At 42.4% G+C, this 26814-nt stretch overlaps 1 protein-coding gene across 1 annotated transcript in view; it reads left to right on the top strand.

The window, feature by feature from the left end:
* LOC132871269 (syntaxin-1A-like) overlaps nucleotides 1-26814 on the top strand; it is a 422244-nt gene that overhangs the window by 283547 nt on the left and 111883 nt on the right. The window contains exon 4 of the mRNA XM_060905390.1: nucleotides 15420-15494. Coding sequence (XP_060761373.1) covers nucleotides 15420-15494 — 75 coding nt within the window. The remainder of the gene's footprint in view (nucleotides 1-15419; nucleotides 15495-26814) is intronic.

Genomic DNA, 26814 nt, shown 5'->3' with positions numbered 1-26814 from the left:
GAACTGCCATTGTGTATGAAATGTGCTATATAAATAAACTTGCCTTGCCTTACAGCGCCCCTAGAGGTGTGGCATGTGTATTGCATCGTTTTCAGCAAGCGTTGCGTTGCCATATGTACCTGATATTTTACTGATCCGTTGCCCATGTGGACGCAATATTTTTTTAATAACATCTCGTTGCCGTTGTCGTGTGGATGTAGCCTCAGGAGGACAGAGAGAATCAGCATTCCATTGATCACCCTAACGGGCGATCCATTGATCATCCTAACGACTCTCGAGGCCGTTCACAACCAGCCCCCAGTTGACCCACACCAACAGGATGACTCAGCGACACCTTAGATGAGCTTTTCATCCATGAGAGGATAAATACCTGATGCTCCCTACCAGTCAGACAGAACTGAAGAAGCCTTTTGGATGAGAGGTGAAACGTCTTCAAGAATCTTCAAGCAAGTCCAGTTGCTCTCTTTTACCACCCACAGTTTAGTCAGACAGAACTGAAGAAGCCTTTCGGATGAGAGGTGAAACGTCTTCAAGAATCTTCAAGCAAGTCCAGTTGCTCTCTTTTACCACCCAGACTGAGAATCTTCACAGACATGCTCCTACAACAAAGTTGGTGGAAGTTAAAATCTAAATTCATGAGCAATAAGCCCTTTATTGTATATACACTCTCATTGAATTAGCAAGTAATATCATACATTAGCAAGACAAAGAGGTAAATTTTAATAATCACACTACTCTGACATATATGATTAAATCAGTGATTGAAAACTATTTGTATGTTGCTTTTTGTCTCACCTCTCCAAACAGAGTTTATTCTCATTAAAGTTCAATTGAAAGTAATTATGCTGAGCCTAATCAGTCACTTATCACTGAGGTTATATTAGTGCATTTCAGAGAAGCTGAAATCTAAATTCAGTGCGACTTGATTTACACATACAGCATAGAGACACATCTCCATCCTTCTTTCATATACAAGCATTACACACACGCGCACACACACACACACTCGTAAGTGATTTAACCTAATTTCATTGACATTTAAATATTAGCTGATACTCTAGAGCAGCACTAAATAGGTAATCAGGTCTTTTCTTTTCATTGATGTAACAGTTTTGGCCCCAGAACTAATATAATAAATTAAGTAATATCACATAAGAGGGAGAGCTGTTGTACTGAGTTGAATATTAGCATGACTGTGATTTGGTCATAGCTCCTTATAATGGTTCTATAAGCAAGAAATTAATATAGAGTATGTGACATTATGGCCAAATGTTCTGTTTATTTTTGCTCCACTACTGGAACTAGATCCAGAAAATGACACTCACTTTATAGCACATTGGATTGCTAGTTCACATTGATTTACACATTCCTGTTAAAGGTGCTTCCGGTAAAACTGGTGTCTCTTTTAATTTTCATCTCATCATCCTTTGGCTCTGGCCGAGATAAATCACCCAACGTTCTTCCACACACTCCTGTAAGCCATTGCAAATTTCAGGTCCTGTTCCCCAATTCCAGTGCCCCTTGATATTAGGTAGGGGTAGGTTAACTTTCTTGACCTCACCAGGTGTGCTCCGGGCTTTAGAGGAGAAGGCACGATATTACCTCACTCTCGGTTCTAAAACAGTGCCCTGCAAAGAGGACGCTTCTTGATTTAGGTTTCTTTGTGACTGGCAGCAAGTTCCCCTATATCTCCTCCAAGGTGGCATGGGTAGACCAATGGATGTTTTGAACCTGATGTAGGAGGTTGGTATAAGTTCCATCTAGTCTCTGCTGTTGTTTGAGTGTCATGGTCCATGTCTTGGCACCATATAGGACAATGGGTTCCAGTACTGATATGAACAGTTTTACCTTTGGGTGTTTGGCCAGGTTAGAGCACCATATTTTGTTGAGGTCATTACAGGCTTTCCAAGCCAGTGCCTTATGAATCTTGAAATCATCAACTTGCTTGATGTTCTTCCCAGACATGGCAGATAGTGACAAGGGATCCGATCTTCAACTGATGAGCTTTGATATTTTACGTCAAAGGTTATATTCCTGAAAAGTGCCATGTGCCATGTCTGCTGATGGTCTTGCTGAAGTGGAATTTTACATGGAGGAGACAGACAAGCGGAGTGATACACACAGTGAAATGTCCTAGTGCCATGATGCAAAATATCAGCATTCTTGGAATGCTGCTCGACCAATTAATTAAGTGAACCAGAGCTAATTGTTGTATAATTAAGTTATTCTACAAAATTGAGTCGTACATGAGTTGATGGTTGACGAGGCGCATAGCACTGAGTTGGCTATAAGCCATGTACAATGAGATTGAGTGAAATAGCTGTTTTTTTATTTTATCCACGTTCACTGGATTTTGAGAAATGGAGCATTTTTATTTTTTGCAAATTCGATAAATAAAAAGTTTATAGAAAACGTCTGGCAAAAATAATTTCTGCTTAGAATGTAAACAAACTGGCGAAATGACAGTTGCAATTTGTGAAAAATGCTATAATAAGAATTCTTGAAAAAATAAAAAAATATATGTTCTTACCATCAAATACTTTCATTCATTCCATATTTTGTTCTGCTTCTTCAGGGTTTTTTGGCGGTTGGCAAACCAACTTAAAAATGCATTACCGTCACCGACTGGGCTGGAGTGTGGAACAGGAGATATTGGGGGGGGGGGGGGGGGGGGGGATTATTCTTTGAGCTATTTCTGTTTCTTTTAAATACTTGATGATGATAATTTTTGGGGTTTTGTTTTTGAGTAGAGTTTTTATTTCGTCCTTGGTTGGTTCAGTAACATGCTCCGCCATTTTGTTTTTCTCTAGTCATGGTATATGAGCTGATTGCCTAGTAGTAGAGTAGCCAGTCAGAGTGCATGATTGCTCATATCCAGTGAATGTGGATAGAATATTGATCTTTATTTCTCAAGCTTGAAAATATGAAAGTAAGCACTCTGTTCACGTAATTTGGTGGTTAGCATTGATCTGTTGCATCTTCAAATGGATTTTTCCTTTTTGGAAATCAAAATCTTTCCAGTTCCAGTTAATCATTTGAGCCTGATGGCAAATCTCTTTCCACTCAATGTAATTTGTTTTATGTTTGGGGAATCAAGCTTGTACATAAACTTGTTTACATGGGTTACAGCTGTGTGGATTAAGCAAACCAAATGCAAAAAGACTATCAAAGTACTGCTTGATTTCTGCCATAATAGGCAGCATGTCCATCTTGAGACGACAATCTCATGTCTCTTAATAATACCATCATACCCATAATCGCTAGAGTCCCAGACATTCAGTGTTTGATCCATATCTGTACAAAGCGGCAACATCCATCCATTATCTGTAACCGCTTATCCTGTGCAGGTTTGCGGGCAAGCTGGAGCCTATCCCAGCTGACTATGGGCGAGAGGCGGGGTACACCCTGGACAAGTCGCCAGATCATCGCAGTGCTGACACATAGAGACAAACAACAATTCACACTCACATTCACACCGATGATCAATTTAGAGCCACCTAACCTGCATGTATTTGGACTGTGGTGGAAACCCGAGCACCTGGAAGAAGCCCACACAGACATGGGACGAACATGCAAACGCCACACAGAAAGGCCCCCGTCGACCACTGGACTCAAACCCAGAACCTTGTTACTGTGAGGCGACAGTGCTAACCACGACACCATGCCGCCCCAAAACGCCAACATGCTTCCACTAAATATTTATTTGGATTTGTGATTCTCTGTGTTACAATCCAAATAAAAATATTAAAATGTGTGCGTGCGTGCACATATGTGCATTAAACCTCTTCAAAGCCCAGGCATCTGTCTCTTCCCTGTCTATTGTCCATATTTAATCTGGATCCTCTGTGGTTTTCTTTGAAGGCATGCACGTTCTATCTGTGGAGCCAAAATCAAAACAAAAAGAGGAGAGACTCTGAGAGGACAGAATCTAGAAAGGTAGTTTCTAGAAAGTGTATTGTGTCAAGATTATGCCTCAGTATTTCAAAATATTTCTTAAAATCACAGAGTATACAAAGATAACCATTGCAAAGATATTTGCCATATGTTTGCACTTTCGGTGCCAAAAGCATTGATATAAAGACAGTGAAAAGGTTTTCATTGATACACAACTAATGAACAAAGTATGCACTTTTTTATTTATTTTTTTTTATTTTGTGTTCACATTGTATTTGGGACCGTTTGAACATCTCGCAGACTTTAATTGGGGTTATACTGGACACATGGCCACGTGTAGGTGCAGTTTGACCTAGTCAAGGGTCTATGAGAGATATTAATTTAATTAGCATTTAATAAAAATGAATTGACATATTCTATATAGTTTTTTTTTAACCATTATTTTTGCAATTCTCGTCTCATCTTCATCCACTTATCCGGGGCCGGGTCGTGGAGGCAGCAGTCTGAGCATGGAAGCCCAAACTTCCCTCTCCCCAGACACCTCGGCCAGCTCCTTGGGAAGTCAAGTCAAGTCTATTTGTATAACGCTTTTAACAATAGACATTGTCACAAAGCAGCTTTATAGAATTTGAATGAATTAAAAGATGAGCTAATTTTATCCCTAATCTGTCCCCAATGAGCAATCCTGTGGTGACGGTGGCAAGGAAAAACTTCCTCAGACGACATGAGGAAGAAAGCTTGAGAGTAACCAGACTCAAAAGGGAACCCATCCTCATTTGGGCAACAACAGACAACATGACTATAACATTAGCAGTTTTAACATGAAGTCAGTTTCACTGACGTTAAGAACACCGAGGCATTTCCAGGCTAGCCGAGAGACAGTCCCTCCAGCGTGTCCTGGGTCTTCCCTGGGGCCTCCTCCCAGGGGGACATGCCTGGAATACCTCCCCAGGGAGGCGTCCTGGAGGCATCCGAAAGAGATGCCCGAGCCATCTCAGCTGATTCCTTTCGATGTGGAGGAAACCCCTTATGGATATTAAAAGAACAAGGACCGTGACGTGATGGCGCAGCTGGGGCCCCACCCTGGAGCCAGGCCTGGGGTTGGGGCTCGTATGCGAGCGCCTGGTGGCCGGGCCTTTGCCGACGGGGCCCGGCCGGGCTCAGCCCAAAGCGGTGACATGGGCCCGACCTCCTGTGGGTTCCCCACCCACAGAGGTAGCCGTAGGGGGCCGGTGCAGTGTGGATTGGGCGGCAGTCGAAGGCAGGGGCCTCGACGACCTGATCCCCGAACACAGCTATTTTTGTAATTCATACAATTATTCTTTGCACATCAACCACCGTATGCACCATTTTGGGACATTAAGTTTGTCCACTTGTGCACACAGACAAGTTCAGTGGACATCAGACTTTATCAGAATCTACTCTGAAGCTGTACTTTGATAGTTTTTATGCATTTGGTTTGCTTAACCCACATAAACATTTTTGTTAACCAGGTTTTAAATATCTTTTTACGATAAATTACATTACTCTCCGGCGGCACAGTGGTGTAGTGGTTAGCGCTGTTGCCTCACAGCAAGAAGGTCCGGGTTTGAGCCCCGTGGCCGACAAGGCCCTTTCTGTGCAGAGTTTGCATGTTCTCCCCGTGTCTGTGTGGGTTTCCTCCGGGTGCTCCGGTTTCCCCCACAGTCCAAAGACTAGGTTAGGTTAGGTTAACTGGCGACTCTAAGGCCCTGTCCACACGGCAACGGATTCAGGTGACTCCGATACAATTGCTTATCGTTTAGGCCTGGCGTCCACACGGCACCGGCGTTTTGGGTGCCCAAAATGCAATCTTTTTGAGAAGGGTTCCAGAGTGGAAAGATCTGGCAACGTTGCCGTTGTGAAGTCGTCTGGATGAGTAGAACGGATTTGTTTACGATGACGTCACAACCACATGACTGTGAGTGCTTCACGCCGGGTAGAAGTGTAACGAACTCGATGCGAGTTGTCAACAAATCCTATAACTTGGTTCATGAAACGCGCTTACAAAATATTTTCTCTGTGAATATTTATTGTGTAATGGTGCAAAGTGAGAGAGAGAGAGAGAGAAAATAGCCCTTAGGGCAGAGTCAATCCCGCCAGCAAAATAGGGAAAAAAAGGAGCGATCTCACCTCTTCAGATGTTGGTTTAAGTCCTACAATACATTCCTCAAAAAGGCCGTAGAACAACAAATTAATCCATCAACGTGTAGCATTCAATTTATTCCGGACCATTAAAGACGCCGCCTTCCGCGTAGAATCATACGTCATCCTCGCCGCCATATTGGATGGGACAAAGCGGAGAATAAAGATGCCTCATTCATGTGCTGCGTTTAACTGTACCAACAGGTTTACCGTCCAAACGAGATCACATGGGATTACCTTTCACAGGTGAGACTGGAAAAATACTTTTCATTGTATTTGGTCATTATAATGTAATTTTACGAACAGATTTTCCTGACTTTGTGGCTAATATGAAGTCTTGCGCATAATAGTTTATGCGCATGCGTCCTTACTTCTTCTATTGTTCTGGTGTCTCCGAAGGGACCGTCTTACAGTGCCCCTAGAGGTGTGGCATGTGTATTGCATCGTTTTCAGCAAGCGTTGCGTTGCCATATGGACCTGATATTTTACTGATTGTTGCCCATTTGGACGCGATATTTTTTTAAATAACATCTCGTTGCCGTTGTCGTGTGGATGTAGCCTAAATTGACCGTAGGTGTGAATGTGAGTGTGAATGGTTGTCTGTGTCTATGTGTCAGCCCTGTGATGACCTGGCAACTTGTCCAGGGTGTACCCCGCCTTTTGCCCGTAGTCAGCTGGGATAGGCTCCAGCTTGCCTGCGACCCTGTAGAACAGTATAAAGCGGCTACAGATAATGAGATGAGATAATGAGAATGAGACATTACTCTCCTTCATTAAGGGTGTGCAGTTTGTGTACTTAGCTATACCAGGGGCGTAATGCAATGCCACTCTCTGTTAGCTGTACCTGTATCTGACTAGTGCTCTAGGTATCTGTATCTGGATTTGAACTGTACAGGGGCATGGTTGAGGATAGAAGGTTTTTTTTTTGTTTTGTTTCATGAGGTCATTTTTCATTCACATGACATATAAACAAATAGCAATTTGCCAGACATACTGTAGCTTTACGCAACTCCTGAACGCGCCTCATCGGCTATCAGCTCATGTATGACTCGATTTTGTGGAATAACTGTTAAATATTTGGTTACATCCCTAAACTATACTTAGTTTTCTTCAGAGATCATATATATATATATATATATATATATATATATATATATATATATATATATATTTTTTTTTTTTGTTTTGTGGGAAATGCATTTTCTTTACAGGTCAGGACTTGTACATTTCTAGCATGAATAGGATGTACAGATCTCAGTAAATCCCTCTGGATGCTATGCATGGTATAAATCCTGGATGGAGTGCTGGTAATTTTCTTCCCATTAACGTGCACACTGATCTCCTTCGACAGTGCAGCGCTGTCAGAAATGTCAGCTGGCATTCATAGCCACACACTGATTTTCCAATTATATCGTATTGCCACAGTGTTCTACAGCTGTGGCCCTTTGCCAATGGGACTTATGGGATTTTAAGTCCAAAGCTCTTCTTCTCCACAGCACCATTATACTAGAAGTACTGTGCAACAGACAGATTTTTTTTTGAAAAGACAAAACTTGGCAGTTGGTATATGAATTAGGAGTTTGTACTAAATTAACATTATAAATGAAAGTCATGATTAATGAAACTGCTTGTGTGACTCTTAAGTCTTGAATTAACCGGTGTTTGGAAGTGGATGAAACAATATGCAGTTGCAAGATGGAGCTCATCACTGTCTGTTGTTTAGGTGTAATAGGGCCAGATGTGATCCAAGGTATGCACAAGCCAAGTGCGTCACTGCTAATCCAACACAATACTGTTTCCAGCCAAAGATCCAACCCAATTAGAGAGTGGTGAATGAGATGACATGCTTGAGCAGCTAAGCTCTCAGTACCCTCGGGTATCATACACATCAGCGTGTTTAGCAAAGGCCAATTTCACCACGTGCACCACCACCTCCAATGAGGCAAGGAGTTTTAAACCTTTTGGCCATTATCCCCAATGGACCACACTGGTGGTCCTGCATTGGGGCAGCAATAGTTTTAAACTGTAAATAATTAAAATAAGTACATTTCATCCCAACTCTTGTGTAGGAGCATCATGGACATTTTGACAGCCTTTCAGTTTCTAGTTATGGAACTGACTTGAGTAGGTTTGTCAGTTTCTCCATTGCACATAGCTATCCAACAACATGATGTATGAAAGCATGACATTCGTTGTGTGAGGAAATCGCACTTAGCCAGCAAGGTTTTAAACAGCATGATCTTTGCAGGTAGATAGTCAAGGCAAGTAAAGAATTATTTCCTTTTCGTTGTGGTGAAATATATGGGTGTTTACTTAAAGTAAAGATGTCAAAGTATGTTTTAGGTTGAAAAAAAATGGCCAAAAGATGGTGTGGGTTGTAATAATAATAATAATAATAATAAAATAATAAATTACATAATAAATTATTATTAAATAATTACATAATAATAATAATAATAATAATAATGTTGGGGTGGTGAGATTAGGATCCAGAAGCAGAACACACAGGCAGTAATCCAATAAATAATGAGATTAAATCCAGGGAAAGGGCGTGGCAAAAAAGGTAAACAAACAAATGGCAAAAATAGTCCAGGTACAAAGAGACAAAAAACTTGACAAAAACACGAGACAGACTAGGACAAAAACACTAGAGCAAAAAAAAAAAACAAGAAAAAAACCCTAGGTGCAAAAACCATGAACTAGAAAAAACCCTTAGTGCAAAAACCATGAACGAAAAAAAATAGTTTGAGCAAAAAACGAAACACAATAAAGGTACAGAAACGGCTAGAATAGCAAAACGAGACGTTTTGGCAAAGTCAGGGTCTGAGAATGGCTTATTTACGGTATACACAGCAGAGAGAACCAGGAAGTGAAATGCAGACTAGATGGAATTCCCGTCCTGGATCAGGATTAGCGCTGACCTGGGAGATAAGTAATATCCGGAGTGGAAATTTGGGGCGAAGCATGACAATTATTATTATTTTTTTTCTTTTCATGAAGATATCTTCATGAAACTTTGTATACATATCAAGAAACATGTGAACTGGTGCCTTTTGCCATTTTGGATTTTTGAAAAAAAAAGTATTTTTCAAATATTTACATAAAAATATAGATTTTGACTTTGTTTCCGGAGCATATATCCAAAACTATTCATGATACGGATTTGAAACTTGGTATACATGTGAACAGGGTGATGTAGATGTGCCTTTGTCATACTAAGAAATTTGAGAAATTTAAATTTTTCATTTCTCCGTGGAAATAATTTCAGACTTAGTCTCTCAGGTTAGTCTTAGGGGTAGGTTTTGTTTCCGGAGCAGAACTTGAAAACTATGAGTGGTATGGTCTTGAAAGTTGGCATATGTGTTGATTAAGTAATGTACATATGCCTTTTGATACTAAAATGTGAGAAATTTTAATTTTTAGCTCACCTGAACCAAAGGTCCAGTTAGCTTATGCCATGGGCTGCTGAGGTCAGTGTAAAGAGGTAGGGTTGATTTCCTGCAGCAGAACTTGAAAAATGTGACAAATAATATCTTGAAACTTGGTTATATAGTTGATATATAAGGCAGGGGATATCAATAACTCTCTTCTTGGTGTTTTTTTAAAATATATTACTTGTTTCCAGAATTTAGCTGCAGAGACACCCGAAGGGTTTTCCCAGACTGCCACACATGTCTGTTGTGGTCTAAGATAAATTTCTCATGTGGAAAATTAACTTAAATAAATTATTTATATGCATGTCCAGTATTATTTTAGATTTTCTCTTTTTTTTCTTTTTTTTTTTTTACTTAAATGATATGCATGATATATGAATTTTGGTTCTGTCTCAATAATACTTGTATTAAAAATTTAAGTGGATTGTCCTGGTGTCATAATAAATAAATAAATAAATAAATAAAAAGGTGTCAGAGTTAAGAATTCTGGTTACCTTTATCTCTTTACACACATTCCATCTCTCAATGTACAGTACCAGTCAAAAGTTTGAACACGCTTACTTACTCATTCGTAACTCATGAGTGTGTCCAAACTTTTCACTGCTACTATATGTCTCTATCCATTTCTGTCTCTGTGCATCTGTCTCACTTGTTCTTGTCTGTCCCCTCTCTGTCCTCTCTAATCAGTTAGCTGAAAGTTGATTAATGGGTTGGTTCCCTTCTGTTTGAACGGTCTCTGTAACCCTGTCTTTTCTATAACATGTCCATGTCAAATCAAATCAAAATCAAGTTTATTTGTACAGCGCTTTTAACAATAAACATTGTCGCAAAGCAGCTTTACAGAATTTGGATGACTTAAAACATGAGCTAATTTTATCCCTAATCTATCCCCAATGAGCAAGCCTGTGGCGACGGTGGCAAGGAAAAATTCCCTCAGACGACATGAGGAAGAAACCTCGAGAGGAACCAGACTCAAAAGGGAACCCATCCTCATTTGGGCAACAACAGACAGCCTGACTATAATATTAAGAGTTTTAACAGGTATAACCCTCAACTGTCCTCATGGGGCCGTCCTTCACAGGAGTGGGGCGATAAAACTCCGACCAGACACAGGGCACCAGGATGGATCAAGCAGGTCCGAGGGGCAGAAGAGGCCAGCATCTCAATCCCAGGATCAACATGTAACTCAGAGGGACAGATGGGGGGGGGGAGAGAGAGAGAGAAAGAAAACACGTTGTTAGGTATGCCCTAAAAATGACAAGTATTAAATCTGTGTGGTAGGCTCGCAGAGACGAGAGTCTTTACATCAGGCATAACACACAATGGCATGTTAATATGGTAAAAAATATATCATGACCTGCTCTGGCTGGATGCTTGATTGGGTGATGGGAGCACACTCCTCAGCAATGATGAGATGCAGATGGGACCCTTAGGCCTGGCCAAGACAATTCAGTTACATTTCACCGGGTCTGGGACATGCGACAGAATGTCTGACGGCCGATTCCCTGCAGGCTACGATAGCCAGTCGAGGTCCCCACCGTCTCCACCAAAAGATTTCCTGTTGACTCCATGTAACTCAGAGGGACAGATTTGGGGTGGAGGGGAGAGAAAGAAAACACAGGTGGTTAGGTATGCCCAGTGTCACCTGAATAAGTAGGAACAGTATACATATTGCACCGAGTACAAGCAGGGACTCCGGCAACTAACTATGACAGCATAACTAAAAGGAGAGAGCCAGAAGGTAACACAGGCATGAGGGAGCCCCGGGACATAAAGCAGCCAGCCACTACACCGTCAACAAACTCGAGTGAGCAAGCGAGTGGGGACTGACAGCATCCATACATCCCAGTTTACCAAAACACTCTATGTCTGAGGACCCTCCAGATCTACTCCTTTACCTCATAAACACCATTAACAAAAGGCTTGACTAAACAGATATGTTTTCAGCCTAGACTTAAATGCTGAGACTGTGTCTGATTCCCAAACATTACTTGGAAGGCTGTTCCATAACAGTGGGGCTTTGTAAGAAAAGGCTCTGCCCCCTGATGTAGCCTTCACTATACGAGGTACCAGCAGATATCCTGCACCTTTTGATCTAAGTAGGCATCATCTCTATGCTTCCAGCCTGACCTCATCCTTCTGTTAGCTTGTCTGGACCCATCTCATTCCTCTATAAAAAAAAAAAGAAATGGAATGAGTGATAAAATGATGCCGAGAAAAATAAGAGGAGGAAAATTTTGACTTGGTACTTAGTCTGACAAATGAAAATCTTTTATAATTAGTAGATCACAATATGAAATGCAGAAATGGGAAGAACTGGGGAAAGAACAAGCGAGAGGATAACACAGACAGATGGTTAGTGGTATCTCTGATGTTCCTGCTCATTATGGTGCCACATGGGTCTGAAGGTTCATATCTAAAGGTTTACGCACTCCTATACATGCACACACAAAAATTCAGCAGCAACATTTCTGCCGCCTGTTCGCATGGCAGCCACGTTACTGCCGCCTGTTCACATGGCAGCCACGTTACTGCCATCTGTTCGCATGGCAGCGATGTTACTGATCTCTTGTCACATAGTAGCGACGTTACTGTTGTCTATTCGCATGGTAGTCATGTTACTGCCATCTATTTGCATAGTAGCACCGTTATTGCTGTCTATTCGCATGGCAGCGATGTTACCGCTGCCTGTTCACATGGGAGCCACGTTACTGCCGCCTATATGTTAAAGACTGTGAAGTAATAGTCAGCAGCCATGATAAACATATCATAGCACATTCATAACACAAACAAAACTGCAGTGAATATGTGCAGGATTTTAGAAACAGATCTCCACTTCCAGAATTATAAAATTTCTCCACATTGGAGGGTGTTTTCAAAAGCTTCACTTTTTGCTTCATTAAAGAGTATAAAAGTATGAAAATACTGCAAATACTGATGCAAATACTGCCCATTGTGTAGTTATGATTGTCTTTAGGCTTGCCATCCTTCCACTTGCAAGTAGTAAGTGATATGCGCTGGGATCACACACACAGCGGCTCAGTCCCGAATCATGGCTTGTGCACTTCACTCGTGCGCTGTGTGAGCTGCGCAGGGCCGGAGTGCGCACCCTCCAGAGGGCACTCGCTGTTCAGGGCAGAGTGATTTGGAGCGCAGGATGCCTGCGGAGCCGAGCGTATCCGTGTATTGGCGTTGCTATGTGCACGCAAATCGTGTATTGGTGTTGCTGTGTGCACGCTAATCGTTTTAAAAACGTTAATCTGATGATCCGCTGATATGGTCTAATGTAAACATGGGCTTAATTTCACTACTGAATAATTAATTATGTAATTCTGAATGAGTATTCAGGTTTGAAGATATAGCAATGTAGCAGTAAACACAGTCCCCCCCCCCCCCCTCTTCCTGTGTGTGTGTGAGAGAGAGAGAGTGAGTTGAGTAGTGTGTGTGTGAGTGAGTTGAGTAGTCTGTGTCAGTGTGTGCCCCTGGAGGCGCACACAGAAACCATGATGCAAAGAAGACTTGCCACACAGTATATATGATACACACATTAAATTGCTCGCCATCACATGGCTTTTATTCCTTAGGATATAATAATTTGAGCTATATTGAGTATTTTAAGTGTTGTTAAAATGATTGTCATTAATTCAGTAGTACGAGGGGAAAAAAAGGAAGTCTTCGCCATTCATGTGTGTGTGGATTTTATTTATTTATTTTATTTCACAGATTTTCTGTGCTAGGTAGCTAATGTATTTACTGTTAACACTAACTAGCTAGCTAACATTGATTAGCTTGACCATTCACAAATGTTGATCATTTCAGTGGTAATGCTATCTAGCTAGGTAACTCAAGCTAGCTTGACAGGATTTCTGACAGGATTTTTAAGTCAGATTCCTAGATGTCAATAATAATGAATACTCCATCAGTGCTACAGTATTTACAGCAAAAACCAGCCAGCTAGCTAACATTAACTAACTTGACTGCTTTCATAACCAAACCATTTTCAGTGTGTCTGTGTTGGCTAACTAGCTAATGCAAGATAGCCTGACAGAATTTTTGAAAGGAATTAAATCATATGTTGATCATTTTTATTTGCAATGAAACCTAAGATACCCCTCCTAGAACTGCCACCTTATTGTGGTGGAGGGGTTTGTGTGCTTGAATGATCCTAGGAGTTATGTTGTCAGGGGCATTATGCCCCTGTCAGGGTTTCCCAAGGCAGACAGGTCCTAGGTGACAGGCCAGACCAAGAGCAGTTCACCAAAACCCTTATGGAGAAACCATCAAGGACCGTGACGTCGCCCGGTATGGCGCAGCCGGGGCCCCACCCTGGAGCCAGGCCTGGGGTTGGGGCTCGTATGCAAGCGCTTGGTGGCCGGGCCTTTGCCCATGGGGCCCGGCCGGGCTCAGCCCGAAGAGGTGACGTGGGCCCGACCTCCTGTGGGTTCACCACCCACAGAGGTAGCAGTAGGGGACTGGTGCAGTGTGGATTGGGTGGCAGTCGAAGGCAGGGGCCTCGACGACCTGATCCCCGGACACAGCGGCTAGCTGTTGGGACATGGAATGTCACTTCGCTGGGGGGGAAAGAGCCTGGGCTTGTGTGGGAGGTTGAGAGGTACCGGCTAGAGATAGTCGGGCTCACCTCCACGCACAGCTTGGGCTCTGGAACCCAGCTCCTCAAGAGGTATAGAGTATCCGGCCTTCTTGGAGTTCCTGGGAGAGGTACTGAGGGGTGCTCAGATTGGGGACTCCATTGTGTTACTGGGGGACTTCAGTGCTCACGTGGGCTACGACAGTGACACCTGGAGGGGCGTGGTTGGGAGGAACGGCATCCCCGATCTGAACCCGAGTGGTGTTTTGTTATTGGACTTCTGTGCTAGTCACGGTTTGTCCATAACGAACACCATGTTTGAGCATAGGGGTGTCCATAAGTGCACGTGGCACCAGGACACCTTAGGTCGGAGGTCGATGATAGACTTTGTTGTCGTTTCATCTGATCTCCGGCCCTATGTCTTGGACACTCGGGTGAATAGAGGGGCTGAGCTGTCAACTGATCACCACCTGGTGGTGAGTTGGATCCGCTGGCGGAGGAGGAAGCTGGACAGACCTGGCAGGCCCAAATGTATGGTGAGGGTCTGCTGGGAACATCTGGCCGAGCACTCTGTTGGGGAGGTCTTTAACTCCCACCTCCGGGAGAGCTTTTCCCAGCTTCCGAGGGAGGCGGGGGACATTGAGTCTGAGTGGACCATGTTCTCTACCTCCACGGTGGTGTAGTGGTTAGCGCTGTCGCCTCACAGCAAGAAGGTCTGGGTTCGAGCCCCGTGGCCGGTGAGGGCCTTTCTGTGCAGAGTTTGTATGTTCTCCCCGTGTCCGCGTGGGTTTCCTCCGGGTGCTCCGGTTTCCCCCACAGTCCAAAGACATGCAGGTTAGGTTAACTGGTGACTCTAAATTGACCGTAGGTGTGAATGTGAGTGTGAATGGTCATCTGTGTCTGTGTCAGCCCTGTGATGACCTGGCGACTTGTCCAGGGTGTACACCGCCCTTCACCCGTAGTCAGCTGGGATAGGCTCCAGCTTGCCTGCGACCCTGTAGAACAGGATAAAGCAGCTAGAGATAATGAGATGAGATGAGATTTTTGTTTATTTCTAATTAATCTAAGATAACCTGACAGAATTTCTGAGAGAATTTTTAAGTCAAATTACTAGATGTCAATAATATTCACTTCTAATGCTCACCAGAAAGCGATCATGCATTCACCTGGCAGGATTTCTGAGAGATTTTTATTTATTTATTTATTTATTTATTTTATTTCAAAGTGCATAATGTTAGCTAGATGGATAATGGACTGTCAGATGACCTTTCTCTTTAGGACAGACCATGTTAATGAATCTAACTCTCCTGCTCTTTTTCTTTTCCTTTATTGTTATGCAGAAACAAAAGCGGAACTGGAAGAGCTGATGTCAGACATCAAGAAGCTGGCTAACAAAGTACGCTCCAAATTAAAGAGTGAGTCTTTGCACTTCAGCTCTAAACACATCAATGTGAAATTGGAAAAATACTCAGTTCTATTCAGAAAGGTAAATAAACCCTTTACCATTCTTTTTCCGCATGAATCTGAGACGAGTGCAATCCCTGCTGGTACTGATCAAGACCCTGGCTCTTATTGTCACTTTGATAGCTGTGACTAATGAGTGATGAATAGTTAACGTGATGGTGGAGGCACAGTGTTCCAATATATTTCAGTCTCTAGCCTCCACAGCACAGCTGCAGCCATATGACAGGTTAATGAAAGAGCTGTTTGGTGGAGGGAGCGAGACACACAAATGGGCTCAAGGGTGCAATGGATGAGAGATAGAAGGAACTACATGAGGATATTTTCCCTGTTCTGTCTGGTTTAGTATATTAGGCTAGTCAGGCAGACAGAAATTTGCACATGGAGTGTGGTGATCTGTGCAACAATACTACTTCCTGTTGTGTTGTTCTGAGAAAGTCTGTGTTTGCACAGTTGGTGCCACTAATGCTGTGTTCACATATATACCGGTACGATAATAGTATAACTGTATCGATACAAAGTATACCGGTACAGTTTAGTGCATCTGTCCACACTAGCGAGAAATGTTTGCGGTTTTCTTTCACAGTAGTTGAAATGCACATGCGCGAAATGTTTCCGTGGTTACCGAGTAACTTCCTTCCGAGAATATGGTGGATGAAACAACGTGTGTGCTTTTTGTTGTCAGTGTACAGTCTGTATTTCTGGTGGTCATTTATTCAGTCGAATCGTATAAAACGCGCGAGACAGTTGAGAAAGAAACAAACGAATCTCTGTTCTTCACTATTTTATTCAGCGAAGACATCGATTGAGGTGTGTGACTTTGCGCATGCGCATTATATTTGTATCGATACAGAACTGCTTCATCTGTCCACACTACAGTGAAGCACTACAGTACCGATACTGTACCGGTACGAAACCCATACATTTGTGGGTTTCGTACCGATACAGTTATACCGCTATGGTACCGGTATAGTTGCTAGTGTGGACAGGTGTTGTGGTACGAAAGTAGTATCGTATCGGTACAAAGTCCCTAGTGTGGACAGGGTATTACTCTATCTTGTTAACAGAGAGGATTTAACAGTTATCTCATTTCAGACTTTTTTGTCTCAATTGTTTTTCAGCATTTTCTTTTGTGAAATGAATTCTGTGTGAAATGCTATAGAAAATTCACAGTATGATCACTGTCCATGCCAAGATGATACAGTACAGATGATACAGTACAATTCACGTGCATACTCTCGTGAATGCAGCACCACCATGCCACTATGCATGCAAACTATCCTTGAGAGCTCGCGAATGTTACACACACACACACACACACACACACACACACACACACACACACATTAATCCTTTCAGAAGAAGAACCACTTGACCTTGGTTTCATTCTTTGGTTAAGTTTTCAAGAAAAAGATCATGACCACAGCCTGATGAAAACAGACCACTTTGGTCTATTTTGTCTGCGTGATGGTAAGAGAATGGCTTTTACTTGCTACTAGTAGAATGCATTCTCCCTCTGTTTAAAGTGTAGGCTATAGAAAAATAGCAAAAACAATATGTTAAAAAAAACAATAAAAAAAAGACTACTCTGTGTGTATGCAAGTATAGCCTAACGAACCACGTAGCCTCTCACTCACGGAAAGCACACCTGTTAGGCTATTTATTTACTTGCCACATCCACTGTTCTTTTTATTTTTGAAGAGACCCCCACAAAGATGAATTCATATTCAAACCCTGGTAGGATGGGACACCTGACTACCATACCCAGATGCGATTCTTCCCCAAACTGTTCCCACAATGCACACAATTGTCTAGAATGTCTTTGTATGCTGGAGCATTAAAATGTCCCTTCACAGAAATTAAAGAACCCGAATCTCTTCCAACGTGACAATGTCCCTGGACAATGTCATGGACAAAGTGTGCTCCATGAACACATGGTTTGCCAGGGCTGGAGTGGAAGAACTTGAGTGTCCTTCACAGAGCTCTGATCTCAACCTTTGAAATGAACTGGAATGTTGATTCTGCCCCAGGCCCTCTCACTTGACATCAGGGCTCCACTTCAATAAAGCTCTTCTAGCTGAATGAGCATGAATCCCCACAGCCCTGCTCCAAAATCTAGTGAAATCTAGTTTTGCCTTCCCAGAAGACAAAAGCTGCGATAACATCAAAGAGTGGACCAACTCCATGTTAATGTCAACGGTTTTGGTTGTTCATATACAGTAGTCTTGCATTTTAATGAGTGTGGGACTGTCATGCCTTAGGGATAAAAAAAAATGGAGGCAATCATCATAAAGTTGTGGTCACACTGTAATGATGGGAATTCTGGAGTTTTCCAATGAATCAGCTCATTTGACTTGTGGTGCACCAACAGTTTTGTATGTCAACAGTAAAAAAACAATCAGCCTCTACACCCCACAATTTACGGCAAAGCTATAGAACAAGTCACCGAGTTTGTCTACCTTGGCCATAAGTTATCGTGCACAAATGCTGGTTCTACTGCTGTTAACCACAGGATAGGTTTAGGCTGGACTGCCTTTAACGAAAACAAATATCTCTTAATGTCTCAAAGGATTCCTCTTCATATCAAAAGCAAAATCTACAACACATACGTTCTACCAGTCATCCTTTATGGACTAGAATGTGTAAACTGGATGGCAAACCTATGCAGAAAAATAGAGACCTTTCAAAACCACGTTTTGAGATCCATGACAAACCACAGGTTAACAGACCACATAAAAATCGAGGATCTTCTTGAAGCTATTAAAATGACTTCCACAATGAATGTAATCAAGAGCAAAACCCTCAAACTCTTTGGCCATGTAAAACGGGCAGAAAGAGGACTTGCTAAGATCTGCGTTGAAGGTATGATGGAAGGCAAACAGAACAGAGAAAGATTAAGAAAGCGTTGGCAAGACAATATATACCAACGGTCCAGTCTCAATATCAACAACCTTAACAAAGCTACACATAGCAGGAAACTTTGGAAGGTGATTTCCCGTATTAGTGCGCAATCTGCTGCAGGCGGAGATGGTGCTAGATGATGCACCAGCAGTTCGACTCAGGAACAGCTAATTGCATTTTTTTTCTAAACTGGACAAAGTATAAAATGTAATTGTTGTTCTTTGCCAAACTATATCTGAAATTGTTTCATGCAATCTTTATCTTCTATCCATCCATCCTTCCATCCATCCATGGGGAAGCAGGGGAAGCTGGAACCAATACTAGCCAACTTTGAGTGAGAAGTGGGGTACACCCTGGGCAGGCCACCAGTCTATCACAGGGCTAACAAAGAGACTAACAACTATTCACATTCACACCTATGGGATAATTAAATGAATGAATAAATGAGTAACGGCATAGCCTATATCTATGGGGAAAAAAGAATGAAAGAAAAAAATGTCTTCATATGTAAGTCAGCTTTCAATTCTCAAAGTGTAATATTGTTGTTTATACATATTTTTTTAAAGTTATTGGGATTTAGAGGACACCATGTGTTCTGTCAAGTAGGCTTATAGCTGTAATAAATAAATAGTAACTACAACAACTTAGATAGTAGTCTCCAGCATTGTATTATTTAAAGTAATAAGAATCCAATAGTGGCACTCTTGGCTATACATCATAGACTCCTGGAGGGTTTACAGACTCCACTTTGAGTACCACAAGCTGAAAGCTCTTATATGCGCCTGTCAAGACTGGATTTACTTTTTTCCCCACTGTCACTTCACTTCTGTGTCAGCTGTCATGAATAGAAATCTTCTCAGTCATGTGCTTACATGAGATTTAGAGCTTTCGAGAAGCTGTAATTGTTGAATGTATTCCTGGAGGCAGCATGCATAGTATGACTGAAAAGCCTCCTGAATTCGTAAAAAAAAAATCTGTATGGAATTAAGTGTGGGTTAATACACAACAGGGTGTGCTGTTATAGGAAAATAATCAACGACTGGTGTGACCCGACATGAAGCGGACTTACTATTACCACAGGGCGTTGATTACACTCACTGGCCACTTTATTAGGAACACCCATACACCCACTTGCTGTTTTCTGCAGTTCTCTAATCAGCCAATCCCTTGACAGCAGCACAATGCATCAAATCATGCAGATACAAATCAAGAGCTTCAGTTAATGTTCACTTCAAACATCAGAATGGGAAAAGTTGTGATCTCAAAGTATGACTTTCACTGTGACATGGGTGGTGGTTTGAGCCAGATGGACTGGTTTGAGTATTTCAGAAACTGCTGATCTCCTGGGGTTTTCACACACAACAGTCTCTAAAGTTTACACAGACAGAATGGTGCAAAAAAATAAAAAAACATTGTGTGAGCAATGACAGTTCTGTGGGTGGAAACAAATGCCTTGTTGATAAGAGAGATCAGAGGAAAATGGCCAGATTGGTTCAAGCTGCCAGAAAGGACTCGTATAGCAAATCGTATCACTCTTTACAGCCATGGTGAGCAGGAAAGCATCCCAGCATGCAACAGCAGACAGAAGACCACATTGGGTTCCACTCCTGCAGCCAAGAACAGGAATCTTAGAATCAATTAAATGTTCCTATTAAAGTGGCTGGTGAATGTATTTCCCTGTCATAGTCAAGTCACTCGATTTATATCGCACATTTAAAACAACTTTCAGGTTGACCAAAGTGCTTTGCAGAGTTAACTGATAAAACAAAGTCATTGATTAAAAAAGAGGACATAAAAGTAGATGGCACATGAATGAATAACACCACCACAATACAACAGGGAGATAAAACACATCTAAAATACAAGCACGTAAAATGACTAAAAAGACAAAGAAAACAAATGGGCTTTTAACTGGGTTTCAAAACATTCAGTGGCAGGGGCTGTTCGGACATAGTGGTAGCTTGTTCTACTTGTAGCAGGCTTGGGCCCTGCTACACAAAAAGCACAATCACCTTTTTGTCTCAAATGACTCTTCAGGATGGAAAGAAGCACCTTGTCGGATGACCTTAAAGGTGTACCAGGACAGTGAGACTGTATGAGACCAGTGAGGTATCGTGGGGCCAATCTGTTCAAAGTTTGACAAACAAACAAGAGAATTTTAAATTAAATCCTAAATTTAACTGGTAGGTAGTGTAATGAGGCTAAAATCAGGTTAATGTGGCAATTTTTATCCCCCGCTGGCTGAAAGGCCCTAAGGGGGATTATGTCATGGTGATGCCCGTCCGTCTGTCCCTCCATCCCGGGAAGGGTACTCACCTTCTGAAATCAACTCCTCTCTCAATTTTTGGAGGAATTTCCCGAAACTTGACAGGATTCTTTGTTACGGTATATGTTGGTAATATGCATATTGCAGTTTCGTTCAATTCAGTCACATTTTACCAGAGTTACAGCCCTTGATTACCAAACTTGTACTCTGACAATTTCATGAGGGTGTATTAAGCACTTATAGCGTAGATATAGTTGCCAGTGGGGGATATTGTGCTCTCAGAGCACTCTTGTTATTTATTAAAGAATGGCATGTCCTTCTCTTTTACTCATGTATTGTTATGTTTAATGTTGTGGAATGTTTGTGAAACATGCTACTTCCTGTTATCACTTGCACTGCAACAGTTAAGCATAGTAATTCCATTCATCACCAGTGTGTTTCCCTTTTTTCTGCTGATTTTGAAGCTAATATGAAAAAAATGTAGCTTGCCATGTTACCGAGAAACCACAATGCCCTCTCGTCATGTTGTGTTACATGACAACTTAGTTACAGCTTTATATTTTACTGTTACAACATGTTGACATCGAAGACTCCCTCCAAAACTGTTAAATAACCTTCTCCTCACAGAACTTCACCATATCAACAATATTCCATCCATCCATCCATCCATCCATCCATTATCCGTAACCGCTTATCCTGTGCAGGGTCACAGGCAAGCTGGAGCCTATCCCAGCTGACAATGAGGTAGGGTACACTCTGGACAAGTCACCAGATCATTGCTGACATGGCTGACGCACGGAGACAAACAACCATTCACACTTGCATTCACACCTACGGTCAATTTAGAGCCACCAATTAACCTGACCTGCATGTCTTTGGACTGTGGGGGAAACCGGAGCACCCGGAGGGAACCCACGTAGATATGGGGAGAACATGCAAACTCCACACAGAGGAAGGCCCCTGTCGGCCACTGGGCTCAAACCCAGAACCTTCTTGCTGTGAGGCGACAGTGCTAACCACTGTGTCGCCCATATCAACAATATTTTAATTAATAAAGTTTTAATCCACTAATATGGAGTCTGCCATATAAAGCCCTGTAGAAAATCAGTCACCATCTTCTGACCAATCAGAGTAAAGAATTCAACAGCATTGTAGTAAAAGAACTTGATGATGCATATTGAGAGGTGCACTACAGACATAAAATGTGAAGACAACTACCATAGCTTTCTCAAAGTCCATCAATTCTGTGACATTCTGCTTTAGTGGCTTTCTACATGGTTGTCTCCTGTGGGGAATGACGTGCCTAAGAACACTAAAAGGCTGACCTGTAACACTGGTCATTTGAATAGTTGACATTTGAGTCATGCACCAGCTCATAGGACCTGTCAAACGTGTACAGAGCCACCTCCATTTAAGAACAAGCCACATAGCAAGCGCTTGACATACTCATACACTCGTGTGTACACACACACAGTGACATGACTAGCATTTAACCACTGCTGTGCCAGTAACAGCCACTGCCATGGAAGTACTCCGTTATAACAAACAGATGCAAGAACAAGACAAAGTATTGGGCAGCAAGTTGGTAATTTCTCACAGATTCATGCACTGAAAAAAGTAACCTATAGAATTTACCCAATAAATCTGAGGTAACAATTTGCATTGACTTGTTTGGGGTAGATTTAATTCCATATATTGAGTATAAAATAACTGAAATAAAAAGCTATGAAATTGGGTAAAATTTACCTCATTTATGCATCTATTCAACAGCTACTTTCTCATTGAAATTGGGTAAAATTATCTCTTGTTTGCTAGTAGGTAATACCTGATGATTACTAATCAAAGGTAATTAATATCACTTAGTAACCATTACTTATTCGGAGAAGGTAAGATGTACCCCCCAAAAAAAGACTTTCAGATGGTTCATCATCTCAATGTTTTTAATCCATAAAATCTCATCTCATCTCATTATCTCTAGCCGCTTTATCCTTCTACAGGGTCGCAGGCAAGCTGGAGCCTATCCCAGCTGACTACGGGCGAAAGGCGGGGTACACCCTGGACAAGTCGCCAGGTCATCACAGGGCTGACACATAGACACAGACAACCATTCACACTCACATTCACACCTACGGTCAATTTAGAGTCACCAGTTAACCTAACCTGCATGTCTTTGGACTGTGGGGGAAACCGGAGCACCCGGAGGAAACCCACGCGGACACGGGGAGAACATGCAAACTCCACACAGAAAGGCCCTCGCCGGCCCCGGGGCTCGAACCCAGGACCTTCTTGCTGTGAGGCGACAGCGCTAACCACTACACCACCGTGCCGCCCATCCATAAAATCATTAAAAAAAAAACACCGTATAAAGTGCAGCATAAGAGCTTCACACAACATTTCAAGTAATGAACCTGTTTTATAACTCACTAACAGCTTCAAATGTTGTTTCTGGACTGACCAAATCTGCAGTCCAGGTGCATTTATACAACAAATAACTGAACCGCCTTGTTTATATGCAGCAATGATGCACCAAATGATCAAAAAACACAAAATAAAGTGCAGTACAACAGCTTCACACAACATTTCAAGTAATGAACCTGTTTTATAACTCACTAAACTAACAGCCGGAGAGAGGAAGATGGCAGTCCGAGAGTTCCCTGTCCTGCTCACTCAAACACACGGTTTGACGCATGCACAATTTGGAGCACAGGACTCATGGCTTTGGGGTATATTTTACCGTATTTTTCCATGTAATGGTTGTTACTGTTAACGAATAGGTAGCATATGTATATTTTACCCATTACTTTATAATTCCTTGGCTGACTGCAATAATCGAGTAAATTTTATCTGGTTTGCATAGATTATTTTTACCACTCTCCAAAATCACTTCTTACAGTGTGGTTCCCATGGCAATGAGCAGTTTTATTTTGGTTCCATCTCTACTCTTTGTCCTATCATTGGTTTGTTCCACAATTGTATGCACCTGTTCTGTGTGTACTCCAAGATTAGAAACAAGGTTGGGTAGTACGGGAAGAGGAGTGACATTCTTACCAGAATCATTGCACCATCTCTGGTGAAGAAGTCATTATTCTGCCTCTGCCAAGGACATTGTTGGTCCTCCTCAACCTTGGATATTGTTGCTGCTTTTGGAATAAACACAGAACAGGTGCACACAATTGGAGAACAAACCAATCATAGGACAAGAGGCAGAGATAGTACCAAAACGGTAACCAAGACAAAATACAGAAAGCTTACAACAGGTTGTATATATTTTGTGTTTGAACCTGTTAGACTTATTCATATCTAAATTAGAAGGGCACTTGGTAGAGTGCATACCTCCGCCAAGCCACGTATTAGAATATCCATATGTTTACCTACGTGTGTCAGTCCACCAGATTTTTATACCACGTGCTCAGATTATGGATTGAGGTATACCTGCTGCATTACACTACCAAGCCTCTGTATGCAGGAAATACAAATTGGAAATCATGTGTTTGCAACCCAAAATGGTCCATTTTCCAGGCAGAAAGCCTTCAAAATGTACATAATGTTTCAGTTAGGTCTAAAGTGTATTTTTGGACCAGAATGACACTACTTTTACTATGAATATAGCCGAGAAACACTGCTCACCTAACGTGGAGTTTCTCATGGTTAAATGTAGACCTTTTTATCTCCCAAGAGAACTCACATCAGTTATAGTTATAGTTGAACCAGACACAGTATATACCACCAGACGCTAATGCTAAGCTTGCAATGGGAGAATTGCATGCAGCCATGAGCAAACAGCAGGAAATGCACCCAGAGGCTGCATTTATTTTTGCGGGTGACTTTAATCACTCCAACTTGGAGACAGTACTTCCCAGACTGCATCAACATGTTACCTGACACACAAGAGGAAATAAGACACTGGACCATGTTTACTCCAACACAGCTGGAGCTTACAAAGTTACACCCTTCCCCCATATAGGACAGTCAGATCACCTTTCTCTGTTTCTCACCCCTAAGTACTCACCACTCATCCAACATGTGAAACCCATAGTGAAGACAATAAAAGTGTGGCCAAAGGGGACAGACTCTGTGCTGCAGAACCAATTCAAACACACAGACTGGAATATGTTTGCCATTCAAGCAACCTGTCACTCCCACACAGACATTGAGAGCTATGCTTCCTCTGTACTGGACTACATCTCCACCACCATAGACAGCGTCACCATTCAGAAATTGATCACGTACCCAAATCAGAAACCCTGGTTGAACAGAGATGTCCGTCTACTGCTGAAAGCCCGCAACACTGCCTTCAGATCAGGAGATGTACAAGCCCTACAGTACAGCCAGAGCTGATCTGAAGTGTGGCATCAAGAAGGCCAAGCACTGCTACAAACAGAAGGTTGAGGAGCATTTCTCCAACTCCAACCCCCGACGTATGTGGCAAGGCATTCAGGTCATCAGTGACTACAAATCCAACAACCCTTCCCTCCCATCCTCTGATATCTCCTTTCTCAACGAGCTCAACAATTTCTATGCTTGGTTTGAGAAGGACAACCAGGAGTCTGCATCCAGGGCAAGGCTGATTATAGACCACCAACCCCTAACACTCTCCCCCACTGATGTCAAAGCAGTGCTGAGCAGGATCAATCCACACAAAGCTGCAGGCCCTGATGGCATCCCCGGACATGTGCTCAGAGCATGTGCTGGGGAGCTGGCGGGGGTCCTGATGGACTTATTCAACATGTCTTTGGCCCATGCTGTTGTTCCGACCTGCTTCAAGACCACCTCCATCATGCCAGTACCAAAACACTCCACTCCAGCATGTCTCAATGACTACCGTCCAGTAGCACTCACCCCCATCATTACAAAGTGTTTAGAGCAGCTGGTCCTAGCACATCTCAAATCCTGTCTTCCCCCCCACCCTGGACCCCCACCAATTTGCCTACCGCAAGAACAGGAGCATAGAAGATGCAGTCTCCATAGCACTGCACTCTGTCCTCTCGCACCTGGACAATGGCAACACATACACCAGAATGCTGTTCATAGACTTCAGTTCAGCATTTAATACCATCATCCCCTCTAAGCTTATCACCAAACTCACAGATCTGGGTATCAGTGCTCCCATCTGCAACTGGTGGTTGGATTTTCTAACCAACAGGCCCCAACATGTTTGTTTAGACCATCACTGCTCCTCCACCCTTATCCTAAACAGCATACCACAAGGCTGTGTGATGAGCCCGTTCCTCTACTCCGTTTTTACTCATGACTGCAGACCTGGGTCAAGGGTCAAGGTATCTTTATTACACTATAATACATTATATTATACATTACATTGTATATTGTAATATTGTACATTACACTAACACCATCATCAAGTTTGCAGATGACACCACAGTGATAGGCCTCATCAAGGACAACGATGCATCCAGGGCAAGGCTGACTATAGACCACCAACCCCTAACACTCTCCCCCACTGATGTCAAAGCAGTGCTGAGCAGGATCAATCCACACAAAGCTGCAGGCCCTGATGGCAGCCCTACAGGGAGGACAGGGAGGAGCCTACAGGGAGGAGGTGGACTGCCTGGTTGTGTGGTGCAGCAAGAACAACCTGCTGCTCAACACCAATAAGACCAAGGAGCTCATCGTGGACTTCAGGAGGAATGCTGACACACACCCATCCACATGAACGGTGCAGCAGTGGAGCATGTGACCAGCTTCAAATCAAGTCAAGTTTATTTGTATAGCGCTTTTAACAATAAACATTGTCGCAAAGCAGCTTTACAGAATTTGAACAACTTAAAACATGAGCTAATTTTATCCCTAATCTATCCCCAATGAGCAAGCCTGCGGTGACGGTGGCAAGGAAAAACTCCCTCAGACGACATGAGGAAGAAATCTCAAGAGGAACCAGACTCAAAAGGGAACCCATCCTCATTTGGGCAACAACAGACAGTATGACTATAAGATTAAAAGTTTTAACATGAAGACAGTTTCGTTGATGTAACTCTTCATTGATGGAAACTTGAGTGCAAAACTGTTCATGACAACTGCAGTCCTAAAGTTAGCAAGTCAACTGTAGTCCTCAGCCATAAAAGCATTACTGTAAGAGTCCAGAGCGTCCT

The sequence above is a fragment of the Neoarius graeffei genome, chromosome 23 (genome assembly GCF_027579695.1).
Source record: "Neoarius graeffei isolate fNeoGra1 chromosome 23, fNeoGra1.pri, whole genome shotgun sequence".
Classification (NCBI taxonomy): Eukaryota; Metazoa; Chordata; class Actinopteri; order Siluriformes; family Ariidae; genus Neoarius; species Neoarius graeffei.
Note: the sequence above shows the minus strand (reverse complement) of the source record. Positions and strands in the feature narration are given on the sequence as shown.